Genomic DNA, 20,992 nt, shown 5'->3' on the forward strand with positions numbered 1-20,992 from the left:
TATGCCTCTACAGTGTTTAAACTTGGTTTGATGTACCTTTTTAAATTTCCACACTTGGAGGGAAAAATTATCCAAATATAACGAAATTTCACTTTAATCAAATACCAATTTTTTCCAAGTTTTTTTTTATCAGAACATGTTTTTTTACACTCAAGAGGCCAAAAAATCGTGTGGGTAAAAATTAATATGGTACGTGCTTCCACCAGTCTGCTGTGGTTCAAAGGTTCACCAATAGCTTCAGCAATCCACAGGGCCTGGAAAACAAAATGGTTCGAATCCGGTTATAACCCGGCTTGGTTCGATCTGCGATTCCCCCAACTTGGGTAAAGAGGAACGTTGCTTCCGTTTCTTCCCCTTCACGCCTTGCCCTGACTATCAACACCTTTGTTTCATTACTTTCTTCTACCGTTCCCTCCGTCGATTGTAAGAATAACTTTGAAAGAATAACATTTTGAGAATATGTCTTTGAAACCATTTGGATGAATTCCAAAAATTAACAATACTACAGCTATTTGTAGGCCGAACGTAATTTTTCTCCAAACCCGGTTTTCAAGAACAGTGTGTCCTTGGGTGCATTCACGCAATTCGCACTGTGGGTTTAACTTTCCTCTAAGCATTAACTTATATTAACGCATTAACGCATATAAAAATCGCGTAAATTCCGAAAGTCGAGTACAAAAAGCGTAAAAATAAATAAGACGCGAATGCATTTATGAGTCTAACGTTTAAAGGTCTTAATGAAATTTAGGAATGGAAAAAAATTCCTTTATAGTCGACTCTCAAGCGCGTAAAAACCTCACCATCTTTGGACACTGTTACTAATCGTTGCTAGTAGCATATCACGTCGTTTGCCTAAGTCTATTTCAAAAGTAGGGGAGTGTCGTCGTGGTTGGGCCACATTTTGGAGTTCGCCCATAACTTTCGTTTCAAAAGAAATTTTGGAAATCTAAATACAACGTTGCAATGGTCTAAGAATAAGGTATATTTCTGGAAAGTTTTGAACTGATTGCTTGGAAAATAAAAAAGTTATAGTCATTTACGTGAAGACAAAAAATGTTGCATAGTCGGGCAATGTTGTGCAGGTTGGGCCACCGCAGAAAATCTAAGACATACGTATTGAAATTCTATGTAGAGACATGAAAATAATGAATTCCGGCTCATATAGGTACAAATACCCTATTTTTAATTGCATTTTTGTGAAATTTTGGCGATCTTGTAAATTCAATATTGCTACAATCGCCTTTTACGAAGTGTACAACTACAATGAAAAAAACAACAAAAATTTAGGTTTTTAACGTATTATTTTTGCTTTATTTCATCAAGTTTTGCGTGACTGACAGTCTCTAGTGATTATTGCGCTTCTGCGCTTAAAATTATGGTGGCCCAACCATGACTACTCAAGTGGCCCGACCTTTACAATTAGCGCTTTTCTAGTATTTCACCTTAGCCTTCCCAAACACCTTGCTTGAAGAAAAGTTCATTGCGCCTGGAAAACTTTTTTTGTAAGATTTAGTCACTGAATTCACAATATTGTGAAAAGTTAGCTATCACAGTAAGAAGTTTTACAATGGTTGTATCATAGATATCATGAGTTACTAAAACTGTAAAATCGTGATGGCCCGACCATAACAGTGGCCCGACGATAACGACAATACCCTAACCTTTCAGTAAATTAAAGTCAAATAGTTTCGACACGTTATTAAAGACATCACACATCACCTTAAAGGGTTGGTTCAGCTTATAGTTTCAGGTTTCTGATAATTTGATACTAAGCAAGCGGTCAACGAGTTAAAATTTGTGGGTAACTCAGTGAAGCTTCAGCAAATAAGGTAGGTAGTGGTCGACACGATCAAACGCAGTTTTCAAATCAGAGTAAATAGTGATCACTTGGACATCATTTTCTATGTTTTTAATGCAGCGTGATGCAAACGTGAGGTAGAACATAGTTTTTTCAACTTTTCTTTAGAGTTTTCCACCACCGTGGGAGGAGTTTTGCTTGCATTTCTATTAATTATTTTTTTCTTATTATAATTAGAAAAAACCAGTCATGAATGCTGTTTAATAGCATTCGGAAGTCCAGAGCAGGATTATATTTGCTTGGTTATATTTGATTATCGCAGGAGATAAACGTTTACAGAACACTAGTATAAAGCCCAACATCCTCTCATCGTGCAATGAAATAATTACACGATATAAACACCTGTTCACCGGTAGCTAGTTGAATCCCTGCGGATACAGAAATCATATCACTCCTCGCCCTTCCCCTGGTCATATCACAGTGCAGTGGTGGTGCAGCACACGCTAAAGAATAATTACATCAGCTTTTGTGTATAAAACAATAGTTGTACAGCAAACGACAGAATCAGCAGATTGGCGCTCGAGGCAAATAAAACCCCGAAAGGAACCGGTTTAGGAGAGGAGGAAGTGGACAAATAACAATTTTATGCAGTCGTCGCGCTACAATTATAGAATGTTGCTGTTTTTTTGCTCGCGATACTGCGCCGCGCCGGTGCTACGATTATACAATATGGATGGATTGTGTTTGGGTGATGTGTATGGCATATATAAACATGAGCGGACTGATAAGGTGTGATAACAAACGAACGTACAAACCAGCTAACAAACATAACAAAACAAAACAAACAAACAAACAAACAATACTACCTGGTACGGTGTCTGATTGGCATAGTTTAGTGCGCCTCGGTTGGCACCGCGAAAGAGAAGCATTCTAGCGCAAGCCTCCTGATTGTTAACAGCGCAAACATGCAGCGGCGTATTGCCGGAAGCGTTCTGCCCATCCATATCCGCACCGTAGAACAGCAGGTGCTCTAGGTGATGCACTAACCCGTTCCGACAAGCCTACAATTTTTTTTTTTTCCGTGTTGTTGTTTTTTGTCGTATGTGTGAGTGTGTACGTGTGCGGGGGTTTACGTTTTAGGGTGTTGATTCGTTATATTTAGTATAGTTTTTGTTTGCAGTGTGTGGTTTAAACAATAGTACATTGGTTGGTTTTAGGTTTGCGGTTAACAATGGTTATTTTGGATTCAGAGAATTGGAGATAGTCAGTGGAAGTTCGGTTGTAGGACAATGAAAAGAGAAAAAAGAGAAAAAGAGAAGAAAAAAGAGATTCATTAGAAAACTCGTACCAACGCGTTGTTTTGGTTTGTTTTTCAAGAAATGTCCTGGTTTCATGTACGTAGCAGAAAGTCTCTTTTTTCTACGAGAAGAGTTCAAAACTAGGAAGTCAAACTAAATATGTTACTACCTCAACAACCTTTCTCAAACAATACTTCTTCGATCTATAAAATAAAACAGTCAGTCAGTATAGTAAGTCAGCATTTTTACCTGAATAGTTCCAATCACCCTTCTAAATAATGTCTACTAGAACAATTCTGCAATAACTAGTAATAGTAGTAGTAGTAGCAGTGGTAGTAATAGTAGTACTAATAATAGTAATAGGTCATGTAATGTAACCGAAAAATCAAAAACGAAAACTGACTACGTCTGTGTCGCTGTTTACCTGGTGCACTTCCTGCCAGCCTTGGCTATCCTGGATGCCGAGGGTTGCGTGATCGTGAAGCAGAATTTCGCAGATTTTCGGGTCGGTTTTGCGAGTAACCGAGAGGTAGACCGGTGTTAGGCCCTTCGTATCGCGATAGTTGGGTGAGGCGCCCAGCTCCAGCAGGGTACTGAATTGGAAGAAACGGGAGGGTAAAACAGGTTAGCAAATCATATAGGTCAGATCGTGCAAAGTTGAACGAGATTTTGGGTTTAAATCCGCTTAAAATTGGCTTCCACTGATTCAATCCGAGGATTCCTCAACTTCGGTAAAGAGGAACATTATACAAACTTAATAAGCGTTACTTAAATTCAAACTAATTTTCTTATTGCTAATTACCATTTACGCCTTGTCTACCCTGAGATGCCAACATCCAAAGAAACCAAAAATTAAAATTTTTGGAATGGACGAACAGTACGACGATGAAGATCTAAAGAAAATTGTACTGAGCCAAAGTTAGATAATAAATCAAGAAATAAAGCATGAAAAAAAGCAAAAAGAAAACTGTGAAAATTATCAGAGTATTCAGAGTAAGAAAAATTCAGTTCAGCATCACCAATTTGCGATACAGACGCGAAAGTATTCCAACCAATTATACATTGGGGAAAACTCAACATAGAATGGGAAATTTGTAGGTACAGTAATTGAACCCGTTAATGTATTACGCTGTACTATAACAGTAAAAAGTGGGTCAAAGGAGCTTGAGGTCATGACGAGAGAGAAAGATTGTTGAGGTAATGAGAAATGTATAAATTGTGTTACTTTGAATAGTATTGAAAGAAAGCTGAGCATTAATGTCGATTACCCAGCTTCAGTAGAATAGAGATTGACCCGTATTTGACCCTCTAACGGGCGCAAGGGGCAACATCGTAAAACCGATGCGATCATGCTAATGACTATTTTTCCCATGTAATTACACTCAAAAGAAGCTCCAGTTTTGATTTTCATGTTAAAATAATTATCTGGCTGAGCGCCCGGTAAGAAAGGGTCTGATTGCTCTTTTTCGTTTTTCATTTCTAACGCTCTACCCAGATATTTTTTCAATTTAGTTGTACTACAAAATCGAAATGAAGCATGTAAATTACTCATAGAAAAATAATTGCGCAATAATTTTTTCCGCAATTTTCCTGAATTCTTGTGTATCTTTGATTCATTTGATTTGATACATTTGACAGTACCGTCTCAGCCCATCAAAATTAGCCAAATTCCCACATATAAATTTGTCAAATTACTCGGCTGACACGGTACTGTCGAATGAATCAAAATTCAGTCAAAGTGATCGGACCATCCCCGTTTGGAACAATCCTGGAATATTGTGTAAACCAGCTAGTTGTGGTGAAATCTATTAAATGGGTTTCCCACAAGAGATACAGTGGCAGTTGAGCTGGAGGAGTATCAAAAAACAGTAAGATGAAGCCTATGTGACTGCAAGTAATAGTTGGGAAGAGTGCAAGGTTAGGAATAATATCGAGTTTTGAGGAATAAATATTACTTAGGTGCTTTATACTCAGCATTAAATTGGAAAGAACAAAACTGCCAGTGCACCGTGACCGCTCCTAATTCTGCGCAGCTCCTAATTCTGTGCATTTTTCTTTACATAAGTATTTTTTAACATTGTGCATAACTATGATCATTGCGTTATTTTTTTATAAATGTCTGTTGAATATTACGTCATTATTCATAATATTTGAGAGCGAAATAATTTGAACGTGAAACTGATAGTATTTTATATGGCAGAAAACATCGTCGTTAGCACCAACGCTAAGATTGTCCTTCTAGAAAATTAACAAATTTATGATCGAAATTCTTTGCAATCATCAAATTACCCAGCATAATTAGAAAGAATGATTAATTTTAGTCATGTTTTAGACAAAAAGAGTGATTGCATGCATTGCTTTCCTTAGAAAAATGCAATGCAATAATGCGCAGATTTAGGCACCGATTTTTTATTCATGTTCCAAATTCTGCGCAGTAATGTATCCTACGAAATAATCGCGAAAGAATACGCATCCTCACCCAAATGGCTGAGGTATAGAGGGATGAAAGTTCAAGTAGAATCTTTAACTTGCATTGATTTGCATCCTGTGCTGTGTCTCGGGGTCCAAACCTACGAGCGCCAATTCATGAAACCATGTCTTCTATTTTTTTTTGAATGTCCAACCTCATGGGGCTGCCAGAGAGTGGGGAAGTGGTCTCTATATGAAAACACAATTTTTAGTATTAATCTAAAGTGTAATGTTCAGTATGCAGAAAACCCGAATCAATTCGCCCTTCACGTTATCGAGAATAAAATATTTAAAATTAGGCAATCAAAATCATAACAATATTTCTTTGCCACCCGGACAGCACAAGAAGGCCGCATCGTGGATTTAATTATGGTAATGGCTAATGCCGGATTTTTTGGAGTGCTTTCAGCGCATAAAGACTTAAAAAGCACGGCAGAAGTATTTATTTTCACTTTTTGGGTGCGCAGAATTAGGAGCAAATATGCGCAAAATTAGGAACATGGGCAAAAAAGTGCGCAGAATTTGGCACCGTGGATAAGTTCACAAAACGAAAAAAAAACTCAATTGTTGGTCGACTTATAATTCCCATATTTTTTACCAGACATTACAGACCGTAGCACTATACGTTGCTGCTATCCACGTTGTTAAATTAAATCTAGAATACTTAGAATAGCGGAAGAATCATAAAAATGTCTTAACTGCGCAGAATATGGTACGTTCACGGTATATGAGTATATGACGTGAATAGTAATTACTACAGCCGGATTAGATCTCTGGTTTTAAAATTGTTACTTGAGTTGTGTATGAAAAAGTTCTCGAGTGTTTTTCGTGAACAAAACACGATAGTAGTTGTGTTTAGAGATTTGAAACGAGCTTTCGAGACCATCTCGCGCCCTCTGCTGTTGGAGACATTAAAAAGAATTGGTTTGAAAGGAAAAGTCCTCAAATGGATGGAGCCATTTTTTAACAGATTGGAAACAAATATGTAAATATGGCGAAAAAATGTCATCACCACTGAATGCATCTCTTGGAGGGCCGCAAGGAAGTGCGCATGGACCACTTCTATTCATCATGTATATAAATGACATAAAATCAGCGATTAGAATGTGTGAACTAAATCTATTTGCAGACGATACTGTAATATTTCTTACATCAAAGGATCCAATAGAAGCATTACAAAAAATAAGAGAAGGAATACTTCATATAACTAGATGATTTAAAATCAAGAAATCAAAATTGAATAGTCCGTAGTTGATATTTTAAGAGCCGGTATTTTACAAGTTAATTAATTAACTGTGTAAAAGTAGGGACTGGACTGTCTGAGGTCCAATTTCATGTCCTATTTAGTGCCAAACCACAGTTGCCCAATTTCACGCCCAATTTTGAGCCCAATTACTGATTTAATTTGATGTGAAATCAACCAATGGAAATTGATTTGAGATTATTTTCATATTCAATTTCGTGCCAAATTCAGGTCAGATTTCAAGTCCACTTTCAACTCAAATTTCAAGTAGAATTTCATTTCCAATCATAAATCAAATTAAGTTCATTTTCAGGTTTGATATCGAGTTCAATTTCAAGCTCAACATGAAACCAATTTCAAGTGCAATTTCAAGTCAATTTTATATATTTTAGGACTTACTATTTCAAGCCTAATTTAATTCCAATTTCATCCCCGATTTCAAGTTCAGCTTAAGTCCTGTTTTAAATTAAATTTCCTGCAATTTGTAGTCCAATTTTAATTGCAGTTTCAAGTTCAGTAGGATTATCTACGAATGGCCGAATCACGAATGGCTGAAATACACATGGCCGAATGTCATAGAAAATATTCGCGGCCTTCGACCTGTTCAAATGTTGGGTTGGCTAAACTGCTCGTTCGGACTCAACTAAGGGATAATTCCTACTAGTCCATAAACCTAGATAAATGCATGCACCTAAATAAAATTGGATTCTGCGGGGGTCTGCCCACCCCCCGGCCCCCCTTGAAATGGCCGGCACTTTCGAAATCATCTAGGAAATGAAGGTGCCAGAATTTTACGAAATGCTTTTTGTTCTTCATTGCCTTCATTTCCAGCTGAACATTGACTTTGAACAATATTTTTTATCAATATTAGTCGAGAAAATAGCTTTCGGCTAGATTCAGCTAAATACAATTGAAATTCGGCTATTTGGATTTCGACCATTTGTTTTCGGCCATTCGGTACCAACCCGTTCTGTATGAGTCCAATTTTATGGACTTGAGATGGACATTGGATATTAAATTAGACTTGAATTTGGACACTGACTTGAAGTTTCACTTGAAATTAGGATTGACATATTTGGTCTCTCACACGTTTTATCTCTATTCTGTTACATTTTTTCTCTTTTCCAGTCCTGTTCTCTACTCCGTTTCGTTCCGTTTTTTCTTTTTTATTGTACGATTCTTGGTTTTTCCCACTTTTCTTCTGTTCTTTCCGTTTTCCTCTTGTCGCATTGTTCCGTATATTGAGCTCTATTTTCGTCTTGTTTTTCACTGATTTTCTCTGTAATTCTCTTTCCTTTTTTCCATCTTTTCTCTTCCCTATTTCCTTGTTTCGTTTACTGTTCTAGTCTTCTTCGACCTCACCTCCTCGTTTTTGTCGTCTGTTTCGTTTGTCTGCTTTTAAATGGCCTGTTTATTCTTTTATTTTGTTTCTGCTCCCTTTTTTATCTTTGATCTCCGGTTTTCATCTTTTTCTCACCAGTTTTAGTTTCTTTTTTGGTCCGTTCTCCAGGTTTTTTCTTCTTTTTCTCTCCTATCCTATTCATATTCCTTTTCTCATCTTATCTAGCTTTCTCCGTTTATATTCAGTTTTTTTGCTTCCTTTATCGATTTCTCTGTTCTTGATGGCATCTTTTTTCATCATTTGAATCCTTTTTTGGAATTTCTCGTCGCAGTTTTATCATCTTTTAACGTCTTTACAGCGCCATTTCTGCATCTATATACTTGTTTCGTTTTTTATTGTACTTTTTGTTCTTTTTTGTCACCTCTTTAGCATTTTTTCAGCGTCTTTACATTATAGTTTTGTAGTCTTTCGTCTTTTTTTTTCATTGTATTTTTGCCTACTTGCCTCACTTTTTCGTCATCTCTCTACCGTCTTTTCACTGTTTTTTCGCCGCTCGCTGTCTTTTCGTCGTTTTTTCAACGTTTTTTGGCAATCTTTTGCCATTTGTTTGTTGTCTTTTCTTCATTTTCGTCATCTTTTGTTAGCTCTGCCGTATTTTTGTCGTCTTTTCATGGTCTTTTGGTCATCTTTTCATTGTATTTTCGTCGTTTTTTAATATCCTTTTTTGGGAATTTTTTGTCGTTTTTTCGCTGACTTTGTATCGTTTTTCTCGTCTTTTTTGTTGTTATTTTGTCTTCTTTTCTTCATGTTTTATGTTTTCATCCTCTTTCTTCGTCGTTTCATCGTTTTTTGTTGTCTACTTGTCTCTTTTTGCCATTTATTCGTCCTCCTGTATGTTGTCAAAATGATACAATCACTGACGAACTGACATGACACATAGGAGAAAATCCTTTAAAATCCATCGTCCTACACATTTTGCTTGCACACTACCTCCCTCTGTTATGCATGTTGCGGAGCAGCTTACATTTGTAACAAAGCAACACTCGAGCGCCGCGGTGCGGTCATGTTGCGTAACTTGCTTTTTTGAAAAATAAGCCTCTCTCTCTCTCTCTCTCTCTCTCTCTCTCGCTATACTATTCTCTTTCGACTGAAGTTTGTAGAGCGTCTTAGTGGAATACGAAACCTGACATAAAAGAAAAGTAAACCTTTTCCGATTAAATTCCACTATTAATTTTATTCATGTGGCATGTCTTGAATAAAATTAATAGTGGAATTTGATCGGAAAAAGTTTTCTTTTCTTCAATGTCAACCTATTCCCTTTTGGTTTTTCTTGTTTTCTGTTCCGTTTTCGTTTTCTTTCTTTTTCTTTTCCGTTTTCCTTTTCTGTCAACGTTTCTTTTCTTTGTCTGTCCCGTCTACCTTCTGTTTGTCTCGATTTCGCTCATGTTCACTTTCCTTTTCGTTTTTTTCTGTCCGCTATTTCCTCGTTCTTTTCTTTTGCTGTCCCGTTTTGCTTTCCAGTCCTGATTAAAATATTGTTTTTTTTGTTTCCTGTTCTGTCCTGTTTTTCGTTTTTTTCTTCCGTTTTTCTTCTTTTTCAGTCGGTTTTTGTTTTAGTCTGTTCCGGTCTTAGTCGTGTTTTGTCCTGGTTTTCCTCCATTTCTTTCCCGTTCTGGTTTTGGTTTTGTGTTCCGTTTTCATTTCCATTTTCTTCCTTTTCTGTTCACGTTGATTAATTTTTCTGCACCCGCATTTTCTCCCTTTCTGTCCCGTTTTTTTGTTCCATTTTTTCTGTCTAATCCTCATTTTCTTTTTCGTTTCACTCGTTTTCTTGATCGTTACTCTTTCTCTTCGCTCATTTTTCTTCTCTACTCTTCCATTTGCCCTCCCCAAGTAACAATTTGGGTTTTATTACACGTTTATGGTGGCTTTTATGACCAAAATAAGTCGCGAAAACAGCAATAAGAGTGCCATGAAACCCACATTGTTATTTGGGTGTTTTTTTTTGTTCAGTCTCCTTTTTTACCTCGTTTTCCCTGTTTCTCCTGTTTTCTTCTTCTCCCCCTGTTTTTCGTCCCGTTTTTTCTCCCATTGTGTCGCGATTTTTCTTCGTTTTTTCACGCCAGTTTTTTTTCTTTTACTCTCTCGCTTTTTTCTCCTTTTCCAATCCCGTTTGTCCAGTTTTTGTCACGTTTTTACTTGTGCTCTTCGCAATTTTTACTCTCAAGCCAAAATTTAGTACAATGTCGAGGTAAACTAAACAAACGTGGAAACAAAATTTGCAATAAGTTGATTCTTGTAAGTTTTTTAGGCTGAAAGTTTTCTTAATTGACAATTGGCATGGTTGCATCATTGTAGTATGCAAAATACGCCAGAGTACGACATGGGCTGAAACAAGTGTTATTGCTTACTAAAGACTGCTAGATAATGATAAAATAGCACACTTCCGCGTAAAAAGCTAATTAAATCATTTCCCAATTAACCAGCTGCAAACTGCTCGTTAGGCAAATGAGGAAACTTTTCTCTAGCCGATTGTTCTAAATTGCTTGTAACTGACAATCGAACGTACTAATAATGGTATCTTAGCCGTTTACGGATACCTTTACCGTGTCACTTTTTCCCGATAAAACAATTAATAATCGATTACTGATTACAGATGCATGGCATTTTACACCCAACAACTGACTGGCAGGGGTACCGATCGCGGTTGTTGTGTCTATTTCAAAACCATTTCTTTAACGAACGAGCCCTCTATAGATTCATGCAAATTGCCGCACCACCGCCGTTTGGAAACGACAACAACAACAACGTCAACAACAACGAAACCGCGGAGGTAGATTTTATTTTTGAATATACATATTAAGTTGAATACAAGGTTATAGCTACGCCGTTGCACCGCGCGCGGCCGCGGCTGTAGTAATTCATGAATGAAATGCAGTGTTAGCACAAACTAGGCGGCTTGTCATGGTGGCGATTTGGTATCACTTAAAGACAGCAATCGACAGAGCCCAAACGAGCGAGGGACTATTTAGCATATATGCTAAATTAACACCGCCGGTTAGCCCCGCCGCGCCGTGTCGCAGGCAGGTGTGCGCGCGCGCTTCGATTAATACTTAGCGAAACAATGTTGCTTAGCTGTTGTTTATTCCGAACGTTAATAAATTCATGCTGAATGATTGGTCGAAAAAAAAAAATCAAGAAATATTAAAATTTTAAGCACGCTTGGTGTCTCAAATGCGTGCTTTGGGTGGTGTGCGGTTGTTGTTTGTTTTTTGGAGGATTAGCTTGAAGCTTAAGAGTGTAAGCCAATGGAAGCAGCACTCCCAGGAAGGTCAGTGTCGACAGCTAAGTAGCTCCACTTTAAAATAGTCCTATATTTTAATGGTCCAGTGACCTTCACCTACGCTCCTATGCGGAGCGGCAACTTACCTCACAGCTTCGAGACTGTCCCGCTCGACGGCCCGGTGCAGTGCGGTCGCCCCGTCTCGTGTCCGGTAGTCGAGCAGGGCCCCACCGTTGACCAGCGCGATCAGCAGTTTGTTTGGCTTCTTCGTTCCGGTGGCGATGGTGAGTGGCGTTTCGCCCGTCTCCTGACAGTGGAAGTTCGGATCGAGTCCTTTGGCACACATTTTGGCGATCTTCTCCACGTGACCCCCGTTGATGCACTCCAGGAAGCGCCGCAGGTTGGCCCGGGTGTGCAGGGCTTTCAGCTGTCGCTCGTCCAGATTCAGCATCTTGTAGACCCGGCGCTTGTATTTGAGCTGTTTGAGGAGAAAATAGAAATAATCGAGAGAAAAAAAATGATTAAATTGTGGCTATCGAATCGATTAGTTCGCAACGATAAATTGGACGATAATAGGACGATGAAACGTCCGTCGTGAAGCATTCATCTACACGACAGCGCAGCAGACTTTGCTCTGCACGGGGAAATTACTTTACGGAGTTCAGCGTTTTCCGCTTAGTTTTCAAATCATTCATTGCTTTTGAGGTCGTGATTCGCTCCTCGGTCGGTCATAATGATTCTGCACTTGAACATTGATTGCGAAACGGTGGCGTATTTCTGGAAGAGCATCTTTACAATTATCATGCAACGATGAAAGGTAACCACTATAAAAGAAACCACTGCTTCATTAAAACGAGTGCGAAATTTGTCACAAGCAACGCTTGTGACAGAGCAAGAAAGTACGAATATTTTCCCGACACTCGAATTCCTCGCTACGTCTCGTGCGGTCTTTTGTTGCGACCTACCCCGGCACATAAAAGAGGCAGGCTCCTCCTGTTGATACCCTCCAATTCCGCAGCCAACCAGCGCAGCATACGACGCGAGGCGGTAAATCTGTGAATCGGCAAACGTGATCTAAATTCCCGCTCAACATAACTTCAGATGAGCGTGCAAACATGGTGCGGAAAATGACTGCGGCTAGCAGTGTGCTAGCAGCATAATTAACACAAAACCCCGTGGAAGACGGCGCGCGGTGCACCCGGGCGGAATTCATTGCATCGGAGCTCTATTATATGTTGTATGTGCTAGAGCTATGAGTGGAACAGGCACACGGTTGAATACCTGCTCAAAATGGATATCGACCTCATTCATTCAGTATACACACCATCGCATCGCATTGCATCGCATCGGCAGGGGATGCAGAGTTATTAGGGACAAGTTGTTGCGATTAAATCTGCTCCAGCAGAGCCTACGGTCTCCGATCGGAACGCTCGCGAAAGAAAGGAAAAATGCACCCTTGATGAAGGTTTGGAATTTGAGCCATAATTTTTGCTTGGCAAGATGACAAGAAATGTTCGCGAACGGTTGCTTCCGGGTGCTCTTTTGTCCCTGATGGTATCGTATTATCTCAATTCAAGGACTTTTGCAAGGCGTAAGAAAATTAAAATGCTATTTAAAGTTTACTAAAGAGTGAACAACAATGCAGTTATCATTTTCAATACTATGACATAACTCTACATTGAAAAAAATATTTTGAATGGGGAATGATAGGCCGTAAAAGAGTAAATTTGATAAAGTGGTAGAAAGATGATAAAACGATGGAAAAAAATTAAAATGCTGAAAAAATAAAGCTAGAAAAACATGATAAAGCAATGAAAAACTATCAACGAGGAATAGAGGAAAAATTTCTACTTTATTGTTCATGCTACAGCAAAGCGTTCCTTTTATTAATACGCGCATTTCGATCGGCGCTTGTTATCTTCTTCAGTGTGGATAGTTTTCTAGCTGATGACGCTGAGAAAATAATAATGCTAAAGTGATGATGAAAAATTTACCGATGAAAGATAATGAAAATATGACAATGAAAAAAATGACATTTTATCATTTATGGTCTTTCTTTGACAAAGTTGTAAATAATGTAAAAACAAGCAACTTTGCTGAAGAAATAAAATTTCTATCTTTATCGAGTGCTGAACTATTCGGGATATTCTTTAAAACTTCTTCAAAAATTGGTTTTTCGTTCTTAGCTTTTCTCAATTGCGTTTTACAAGAATACAATGTTCTGGGCAATAATCGAAGCACTCAAAATACATGTTTTTGTAGAAGACCAAAATTCTCTTGGACCTTTACTTGCTAAGTTATCGCTTATTCAAGCTTTAAATTTCCATAGCTTCACGAGCCAGAAATCATCATGAAATCAGCACTCCATCTTAAAACTTAAGTTGTGTACTAAAAAACTTGTATGGGTTCCACTTGTCCCCAACCACCCAAATGAGAGTACGGCAAGCATACGTTTTATGTGTTTCGCGTTCGCTAAAGGCTTGATACACGTCCATTTTATTGTGTTAGTAGATAGACACATGGTTTCTTCGGCAAAGTTATTGAAAATACAAAAGCAAACAACTTTGCTAAAGAAGTGACATTTCTATCTCTATCGAGTGCAGAGCTATAGGGAGTTTTCTTTGGAAATTCTTTGAAAATTAGTTTTTCATACTTAGCGTATGTTGGTTGCATTTTACCGGGGTATATGGTTCTAGGCGCTTATTGAAGGACTCAAAACACAGGTTTTTGCAGAAGATTGCAAATCTCCAGGACCTTTTCTTACATAGTTATCGCTTATTTAAGCTTTATTTTTCCTTAACTTCGCGACCCAAAATCGATAACTTTGTAAGAAAAGGTCCTAGAAATTTGAAATCTTCTGCAAAAACGTCTATTTTGAGCCCTTCAATAATAGCCTAGAACTATATATTCTTGTAAAATGCAACCAACATATGCTAAGAATGGAAAACTAATTTTTAAAGAATTTCCATAGAACATGCTCTATAGCTCTGCACTGGATAGAGATAGAAATCTCATTTTTTCAGCAAAGTTGATTGCCGTTATGCTTTCTAGAACTTTACCGAAGAAACTATGTGTCTATCTACTCACAGAAAAGAGTGAAAAGAATGGACGTGTATCGAGCCTTTAGCGAACGCAAAACATATAAAACGTATGCTTATCGTACTCTCATTTGGGTGGTTGGGGACAAGGGGAACCCATACAAGTTTAAAGAACTCGACTTAAGCTTCAAGATGAAGTATTGATTCCATTTATCCACCTGTCCCATTTTACCCCATAGGCTCATGAAGCTATGGAAATTTGAAGCTTGAATATATGATAACTTTATATTCAGAAAAGAAAGTAAAAGCCCCAGAGATTTACGGTCTTTTGCAAAAAACGTGTCTTTTGAGCGCTTCGATAATTGCCTAGAACAATGTGTTTCTGTAAAATCCAACTAACAAAAGCTACGAACGAAAAACTAATTTTTTAAAAATTTTAAAAGAATTTGCCCTATAGTTCAGCACTCGATAAACATATAAAGTTGCTTGTTTTTACATTATTTACAACTTTGCTGAAAAAATTATGTCTATATTTCCTAACACAAAAAAGTTTTTTTTATTTTCATTATAATAAGTAATGATTAACTTTGGACCATTTTAGATAACGGGGGATATTCATACGAACAAATGTGCTGAAGACCATAAATAATAAAATGAAAGCACAAGATACTAGGAAAAAAGTTCCCCTTTACACCCGTTTGGACCACTGTGGGCCTATATTCTGCTATCTACAACTTTCTGCACAGCCCGCTCATGAAGCATACCACTTGTGGAGCCGACTGGCACACTAGGATGTTTGAATACAGATCTTACTTTACTTTTCCTTGCCTTCATCATCTTACGCCCTTGCGGATAAGAGTGCAGGCCCTCGCGAGCGATGAGGTATCAACTGCTGGGCTGCAATGAAGAACGAGAGCCCCTACCGTGGCTGATAGCGAATTCTTCACACTCGCAAAAATTCGTCGCAGTGCGTGGGAAAATAAGAAAGGGAGTTCAATGCTCATGTTAGTGCTTTCGTTAGAATGAGAACACGTGTAGGAAAAAATTAGACCGACCGAATTATAACGTGGCGGGGTTTCACAGCGAATTCCGGCTTCACAAAGATGCAACGATCGGATCGACACTGGAGTGCCCAGACCGGGGCACACTGAGGCGCATGCCGCAGCTTTTATAACAAATTTAATGTATAACAAAATAATTTCGCAATATACAATCGGGAATTCCGGAGTTGTCAATTGAATAGCCCGGTATTCTGCTTCAAGCCCAATTTTAACTTTAATTTCGAATAAAGTTTCAAGCACAATTTAAAGTTTAAATTCAAGTCAGTTTTCAAGTCGAATCACAAGTTCAATTGCAATGTCGCATTTTTATGCGAATTTCCAGTCTAATTGAAGTCCTATTTCACGCCCAATTCGCAATCTAAATTCAAATCAAATTTGAAGTTCAGAGTCAAAGTCGAATTTAGGTCTGATTTCATATCCAATTTAATGTCCCATTATTTGTCCAGTTCCGGGTATAATTTTGTTCCAATTTCACTTCCGTGTTAAAATTTAATTTAACTCTTATTTTAAGCCCAATGTGAGGTCCGATTTTAAGTTCAATTTCAAGTGTAATTTAAATCCAGTTTCAACTCCGTTTTGAAATACAATACCAAGACCAGTTTGAAGTGCCATTTTGGGCCCAATTTTAAGTACAATTTGCAGTTCAATTGTGGTCCAATTTCAAGCTCAATTTAATGTTCCATTTTAAAGCCATTCCCAAGTCAATTTTAATTACAATTTCAGCTCTGATTCGAAGTTTTATTTAAATCTTACACCCGATGTCCTGTCATTCAATTCTGATTTGAAGTTCAATTTGAGCTCAACATCTAGTCTAATTTATTTCCAATTTATGCTTATATCGATGTCCAATTGCAACTTCCAACTAAGGTCTAGTTTGAGTCCAATCCAAAGTAACAATTTGGGTTTTATTACACTCTTATGATGGCATTTAAGACCAAAATTGGTCATGAAAACCACCATAAAACTACAATAAAACTGACATTGTTGCTTGGGATGTTTAGTTCAATTTTGATTTTGACAATTGCGATTTTAAATTTTACGGATAGACCCCTCAATTTCCTTCCGTTTTTCCTATTTTTCTCACGTTTTGCTTTTTACTACCCCGTATTTCCTGTTTCATTGATCATTATTTTTCGATTCCTGACCCATTTTTTTATTTTCAGTCCTGTTTTCTCTCATGTGTTTTACTCGTTTTTTGTTTTTTCTTTCTTTCCGTCTTTTCTATTCCCTGTAGCCCTTTTTCCCTTTTTTCGTTTCCAGTTTGTTTTCGCCTTCTTGTAACTCCTTATATCTCCCGTTTTTCGTGTTCGTCTGTTCCTTTTTTGTTGTAATTCCCAATTTTCTGTCACATTTTTTCTGTTTTTGGCTCCCTTTTTCGGTATCCCCTCCAGTTTTTCCCTTTTTATGTCCCATTTTTCGTCTTTTTCTCTGCTGTTTAACGGTTTTTTCATTTATTTTTAAGCTTTTTTTTAATTTTTTGCCCTGTTTTCCCATATTCCCATCCTACCGTTCTCCTTTTATACCCCAGTGAACCTCTTTTTTACCGTTTTTCTCGTATTGTTTAATCAGTTTCTTTTTTCATTCTGGCTTTGCTTCTTTACCCTTTTGGGTTCTCTTGTTTTCTGTTCCGTATTCCCTTTCTTGAAGTTTCGTCTTATTTCGCTTTTCTTACTCCGTTTTTCGTTGTCGTCTGTTCCGTTTTCTTTTGACGTAGAACTACGTCTTACCGCAGGGTTTCAATCCAAAATTTGGATTGAAGCCAGCGTCACGGAAGAATGCAAGATTTTGAACGTTAATAGCTCTTCCAATTTAGAACGGATTTTGATGGTTCGTATACCATTCGATTCATAAAAGATGCAGCAATTTTATAGCTTTCTTGGAAAGATTGTTTTACGATCGCTACATAGTGAAAATCAACGGTAACTTTCAAATTAAAACCTTCGCATACATGTTCTGTGTGATAGCCTTGCTTTCCAGGGTCGGACGATGATAGCAAAGTCATTATCGTCATTCAATCGCTGCTCGACTTCCGAACTGATTACAGTAGCTTTCTACTTCGATCAAAACTTGGACCCCACCAAAGGTAATTCGACTGATATATCGTCGTTTGTTCATTTATTGTACAAGCTTCACTTTCGATCGTGTTTTTGCTTGCTACAAAGCAAAGTAAGTTCTACGTGCTACGTTCTACGTAAATCAATTTTCGTGCCCTGACGGTTGCAGCCGCGGAATGAGAAGGCAGACAAGAGCGAATATGTTCAGATGATAAAGAAAAGAATTAAATGGTATCTGCACGACAAACTTGTTTTTTTGATAAATGTCAGTGCGTGAAGCCAGATTAAGAAAAGGAACTATTATTTACTTAACGGATTTTTACGCCATACATAGGTCAATACGGTGTGAAAGGTTTTCTTTAATATTCCAGGTTTCTTCGTAAAACGCAGTTGTGTCTGGTACACAACCCTTTTGATTTTTATTTTTCCTCCTTTTTCTTCCTCTTTTATTTTTTTCTCTACATTTTTTTGTCCTGTTATTCGTCTTTCTCATTTCTCGTTTCTCCATTGGAAAATGGAATACTACTGTATTTTTTTCTTTTTCTTTTTTTCTTTTCCGGCCCCGTTTTTTTCTCTTTCTTTGTCTCGATGTTTCTCCTTTCCAGTTCATCTTCATTTTGTTTCTCTCTTTTTTAATGGTTTTTTTTCTTTTCTCTCAAGTCGACGAAAAGATGACGATTACAGGTCGACGAAAGAACGACGATGGCAGCAAAACGACAATTTTTGTTGTATTGACAACAGATAGAAAGACGAAAAAATAGGAGAAAAGAATGCCGAAGTTAAAAAAAAACTGATGAAACAACGACAAAGGATGATAACAAGCTGACAAAAAAAAACGAAGAAAACACGATAAAATGACGATGAATACAGTAGGGAAAAGCAACTGAAAATGACGAAAAGGCGTCGATAAGACAACAATATGATGATCAAAAAACATCGAAAAAAGCAAAGCCACGGGCGTAAACGTCCTTCAGGACTTGACCCTTCTTTATCGACAAACTTCGGAGCCGATCATTAGAGTACAGAAAAATTACGGGGCCAGGGCAAAGACCCTATTAACTATTAACGAACATACGACGACTGGCTTGTTAGACCAGCATCATACCTCGGAGCTAACTGGGCAGACATCGAATTGACAGACGATAAAAAGACGAGAAAAAGGCGGCAAAATACGGCATAATGACGACGAGAATGCGATGAAATGGTAAAGAAAAATCTATGAAAATATGGTGAAAATACAATGAAAAGTAGACGAAAAGACGATGGAAAGAAACAGCAGCAATAACAACAAAATATAACAAAAAGTCAAGTCAAATACGACGAAGAAAAGACGATTAAATGACAACGAAAAGAGGTCAAAACAAACTAAATTTCTATTTCACCACCGATTTCCAAGTCCAATTGCAAGTCTAATTTTAAATCAAATTTCAAATTAAGTTTCAAAGTCCAATTTAAGTACGATTTTATGTCCAATAATTCATTTTAAATTCAATTCCGAGCCCAATTTAAATCCAATTGCATCACCGAGTTCAAGTACAATTTATGTCTAACTTTAAGTACAATGTAAAGTCCAATTTTAAGTTCAACCCAGCTAGCATTTTTATATGTCAAAATCAGCATTACGTACATATATACATGCCAATAAATCGTATTTGATGCGCAAAATTGGCATATCCGTGGTATTTTGGAAGCGGTATACGTAATGAGGAATAAACATACACTCGAGTCTTTTTTTACACGATTTGTTTTTTTCGATTACTCAAGAACGGTGCAATTTAGGGACCATTTACAAAATACATGACGAATGTCGGGCCTCTCCCAAACGTATTGAGAAATAAATGAATGGTCCCTAAATAACCCCGTTCTCAATATTCGAAAAAACAAACCGTGTAAAAAAAGTACTTGAGTGTACGCATTTCATCGATATAAGTAATTATATACGACAATATCCGATTAAGCCCGACCCGCTTCGTACTGCTATACGATTCTGTACTGAATATCGTAAGTTTATCAGCTATTATCATTATATACGACTGAAAATCAACTTGGGCAGGCTTTATTAAGCTTTAGTTATGATTCCGAGTTTGTTAAGAGTTATTTACGATAATTTTCGGTTATTGATGTACGATTTAGTGCTGGGAATTTAATGACTAATTTAAATCCAGTTTCAACTGCGATTTGAAGTCCATTACCAAGACTAATTTGAAATGTAATTTAAAAAACAATTTTAAAAGCAAATTTGAAGTTCATTTGTGGTCCAACTTCAAGCCCTACGTAATGTCCCATTTTAAAGCCAATCTCAAGTAGAACTTAACTCCAATTTCAGCTCCGATGTCTAATTTCAAGTCCAATTTTATATCCGATGTGCAGTCCAATTTCAAGTTTAAATCATTTTTGATTTCGAGTCTGTTTGCAAGTCCGATTTCAAGCCCAATTTAAGCTTCAAAACTAGTCTAATTGAATTCCGATTGATGTTCGTCTCAAAGTCCAATTGCAACTTCCCATTCAGGTCCAGTTTGAAGTCCAATTTCAGGGCAATTTTGATCCAATTTTAAACAAAACGTCAAGTCCGATTAGAAATTTCATGGATAGACCCAGACTGCAACGCACATCCCGTCTTCTCTATAAAATTTAATATGAAAAAGTCCTATTAGTAAAGCTCCGAACTTTGGAGTTGTTAACTTAATCGACCAAAATATTTTCGACAAATAAATTAATTACGTGAAACAGAATCGCTATGCTACGATTACTTGGTAATTTTCTGTTCAGAATTTGCTTTTGAAAGGTCGGTGTCCCATCTTCTATTTACATAGGTCTGGAAACGCCAGTGAAGATCGGCTAAATCGACAACATTCAGTGCGCAGTACGGGGTTCCTCAAGGAAGTAATTTTGGGCCACTTCTATTCGCTCTCTCCTTTAACGATGTCTATTTTTGGCGGAGTACAAACGGAAAGCGGAGAGTGGCGGAGACGTATGAATTACGAGATACAGGCACTGCTTGGAGAGATTCCCATCGTACACCTGGCGAAAGTTAGGTCGGCCACGTCGCTAGGATGCCGGACGACTGTGTAGTGAAATCCGTTCTCTTCAAGAACCCCACCGGCACCAGGAATAGAGGCGCTCAACGTGCTAGATGGCTCGACCAGATTGAAGCCGACTTGCGTGTGTCAAGACGCGCCGTGAACTGGCGACGAGTAGCCCAGGACCTGGTACAATGGAGTGTAATTCTTGATACGGCAAGAGCCACGGCTCTCGGCTGAATAAGTAAGTAAGTAAGTAAGTTTAACGATGTCTATTTGATTCTACCAAGCGGGTGCATGCCGATCTATGCGGATGTTTTAAATTTTTACCCCGTCATCCGCAAATTATTTAGTTGTTTCCGTTTACAGAATATATGCTCAAAACC

General features: G+C 37.7%; 1 protein-coding gene across 2 annotated transcripts in view; it reads right to left on the reverse strand.

The window, feature by feature from the left end:
• LOC128737755 (SH3 and multiple ankyrin repeat domains protein 1) overlaps positions 1-20,992 on the reverse strand; it is a 368,045-nt gene that overhangs the window by 45,598 nt on the left and 301,455 nt on the right. For both annotated transcript variants that reach the window (XM_053832458.1, XM_053832460.1), the window contains 3 exons: positions 11,580-11,911; positions 3,521-3,689; positions 2,665-2,859 (listed from right to left, as the gene is read on the reverse strand). In XM_053832458.1, the coding sequence (XP_053688433.1) occupies positions 2,665-2,859; positions 3,521-3,689; positions 11,580-11,911 (696 nt within the window). The remainder of the gene's footprint in view (positions 1-2,664; positions 2,860-3,520; positions 3,690-11,579; positions 11,912-20,992) is intronic.

Source organism: Sabethes cyaneus, chromosome 2, assembly GCF_943734655.1.
Source record: "Sabethes cyaneus chromosome 2, idSabCyanKW18_F2, whole genome shotgun sequence".
Lineage (NCBI taxonomy): Eukaryota > Metazoa > Arthropoda > Insecta > Diptera > Culicidae > Sabethes > Sabethes cyaneus.